We start from the raw sequence: 2821 nt of genomic DNA, 5'->3' as shown, positions 1-2821 counted from the left end.
CCACCCAAACCTTTCTGGGATTCTGTGTGGATGTGAAAAATTTTGGATGTCTACAGAGCCATGTCTCACCTCCTGGACTTTCATGGTCTCTGAATCCCTGGTGACTCTCACAACCATCACCCTGGATATCTTAAGCCAAGCACTAGATTTTCACAGATGTTGGTTAGCTTTTTTCTTATAATCTTGTTTCTCACGTGCTGGAAATGGGATTTGGACATAATCCTCATCCAGTGGAAGGGAAAATGTTGGGGCTGTGGTTGTGCTGGCACTGGTTCTCAATGTTTTGCTGTTCTTTGGCGAGTGCAGGTCTATCAGAGTGAGAAAGAGAAGCAGAAAGCCGCAGGGAGAGATGAATCAGTAGAGAGAGGAGCTGGGTGCTGGAAATGAGGTGGGGAAGTGCTCTGGGAATTGAGCAGCTGGTACCCAGCACTCCAGGTTTTCCTGCCTTTAAAGGCCTCTCCTTAATCCCACTTTACCCAGGACAGGCGGGCTGTCAGATCTGCACAAGGGAGAGAGGAAAACATGGTCATTTCAGCATTTAAATTAACCTTTACCAAGTCAACTATCCAGCCTCTCCAGAAGAGGAGCCTCATTCAATTGGATCTTTCCAAGTGGAGCTCTTCAGGACAGGAAGTGTGGCAAAAAGGGAGATCCCAATGAGAAATATTTGTGTTATTTTAAATCTGTTAAAAGCAGGGGAAGCTGGCCACTAAAACACAAAATTTTCTTTTGTAGTCAAGAGACATAATCAATGGTGTATCAGGAGTCATTTTCCCAGATAATGAAAATTAATAGGAAAGGAGAAAAAACTCAATTAATTTTTCCTTTCAAGTAAACTGATTGCTTTTCCTCTGCTGTCTCTGTCCCTTTAGCACTTCCCTGTAATATGAAAGAGGAGTATTTCTATTCACTGACTTTTCTCTTTCCTTACTCATGCTGTACTTTTTGAGGGCTCATTTTGAAGGCCCCTTTCCAAGATCCAAAGGAACATATACAGCAAAGGAACAGAGTTGGAAAGGGGATTAATTAACTTAAAATGCAAAGTACCAAGAACTACTGAACCCCCCCTGCCCCAGTCTGCTCCTCCCTGCTCTAAGCAGCACAAAACCTGTTGCCTTCTGAGGTTGAGGCCCTGTGTTGGGCAGTTTGGGCAATTTCTCATCTTCACCATGCAGTGGCCCAATGAAAAATATATTCTGGAGGAAGAAAGGCCTAAATTCATTCCAGCTAAATCAGGGATTAAGTACAAACCCAACAGAAAACTGAATAACAGCCCTCCACTTTAAAATAGAAATAATTATATAAGATTATAAATTGCAAATAGACATTTACTTCCCCATATTTTGAAAATAGCTTGATCTGACTTGTATATCCTGGTTCATGTGTTGAACTGTAACCTCTGAGAAACTTTGGGTTGCTGGAACATCTGTATTTTAAGAAATGAAATGCTGTTTATGCCCAAACCCAGGTGTTTTTCTCTGCCAAGTACAAGCTAAAGAAAACTTCTAAAGAAAACGTAGAAAATCTCTAAGTGCTCCATCAGAAAAGAACAATTTCTCATAGAATTTTTTAAAAAGTCTAAAAATATATTCTAAGACTAAAAATCTTTCCTCTTTGTAAAAAGAACCTTAGCAAGTTGCTTTTGGCTGGGGAGGGGGGCAGTGTTTATTCAATTTTTTAAAGAAAAAAAGAAAGTTAGAGAAGAGAGATAATTATGATTTTCTACTGCGACCCGATTGAGATTTCCTCTCTTTGAAGGTCCTTCCTGTGCCGTTTCAGAGCTATTTGGGTGTGATGAGCAAAAAAATCAAAAACCGACAAAACCAATTCTGCCCAAAAACTGACAAAACCAACAACACCAACTCTGCCCAAAAACCAACAACAGCCCAAAACCCGACAAAGCCAACAACTGCCCAGAATCAGCTCCTGAGGGTGGCCCTGCTCCCCCCAAGCGCTGCCCGCCCTCGCTCACCACTGGTGTTCCAGGCCGCCCGCTGCGGGCCCGCGGTGCCGCTCCTCAGGCACTGCTCCACGTAGGCCCGGGGGTGGCAGCCGGACAGGAGGATGTCCCTGAGCAGGGCGATGTAGGCGGTGGCCAGGCGCAGCGTGTCGATCTTGGACAGGCGCCTCTCGTAGGGGAAGGTGGGCACATGGCCGCGCAGGGCCTCGAAGGCCGCATTGAGGCCCAGCATGCGCCGGCGCTCCCGCAGGTTGGCGGCGCGGCGCTGCCGTGGCTGCCCAGTGGGCTCCGGCGGGGCTGGGAGTTTGTCCAGATCAGCACCAGCCGGCCCTGCCCATGAGGGCTCCGCCAGGCACTCCAGGAGAAAGTTCTCCAGCTGTGCGTCAGGATCTGGTGGCTCCCAGAGGAGAGATTCCGCAGCGGGGCCTCCCTCCTCGAAGCTGTAGTAAAGCTCCTCCATGCCCTGGCCCGCAACTCAGGCTCACAACTTCAGGTTAAACTGGTTTAATGGGGTTTTAATTTCAACAGATGTGGGCAGGGAGTTCTGGTTGTGTCCTTGCGGAAGGTTATGGAAAAATATTCCACGATTGCAAATCCGAGTGGGAGTTGGGATTTAAATACTTCATGTCTTCTCAGCAGGAAATACTTCATGGATCCTCTTCACCTCTCAAAACTAATTAGTGCACGTGCTTCCCTTTTTATTAGCTGTCCACTACAAAACAATACGAATTAATTGAAGACAGAATGAGTTTTCTATTGACTTTCTCCTGGAAAATTCATTGAAGCAGTTATTGAGCTCTTCCACAGGTCCAGTCTCTCCACCTCCTGTTTAGAGGAGGTTCCAGAGGGATTTTGTTTGGT

At 46.2% G+C, this 2821-nt stretch overlaps 1 protein-coding gene across 1 annotated transcript; it reads right to left on the bottom strand.

Annotated features, from left to right (window-relative positions):
• Positions 1 to 461: 461 nt before the first annotated feature.
• On the bottom strand, positions 462 to 2420 carry LOC129133397 (helix-loop-helix protein 13-like). Its single transcript, XM_054653122.2, has 2 exons — positions 1973 to 2420; positions 462 to 499 (listed from the first exon to the last, which is right to left on the bottom strand). The coding sequence occupies exons 1-2, from the start codon at positions 2418 to 2420 to the stop codon at positions 462 to 464; spliced, it is 486 nt and encodes a 161-aa protein (XP_054509097.2).
• Between the last annotated feature and the right edge of the window lie 401 nt (positions 2421 to 2821).

This window comes from Agelaius phoeniceus, chromosome 7 (assembly GCF_051311805.1).
Source record: "Agelaius phoeniceus isolate bAgePho1 chromosome 7, bAgePho1.hap1, whole genome shotgun sequence".
Lineage (NCBI taxonomy): Eukaryota > Metazoa > Chordata > Aves > Passeriformes > Icteridae > Agelaius > Agelaius phoeniceus.
The sequence above is the reverse complement of the archived record's forward strand: the minus strand, read 5'-3'. Positions and strand labels throughout refer to the sequence as shown.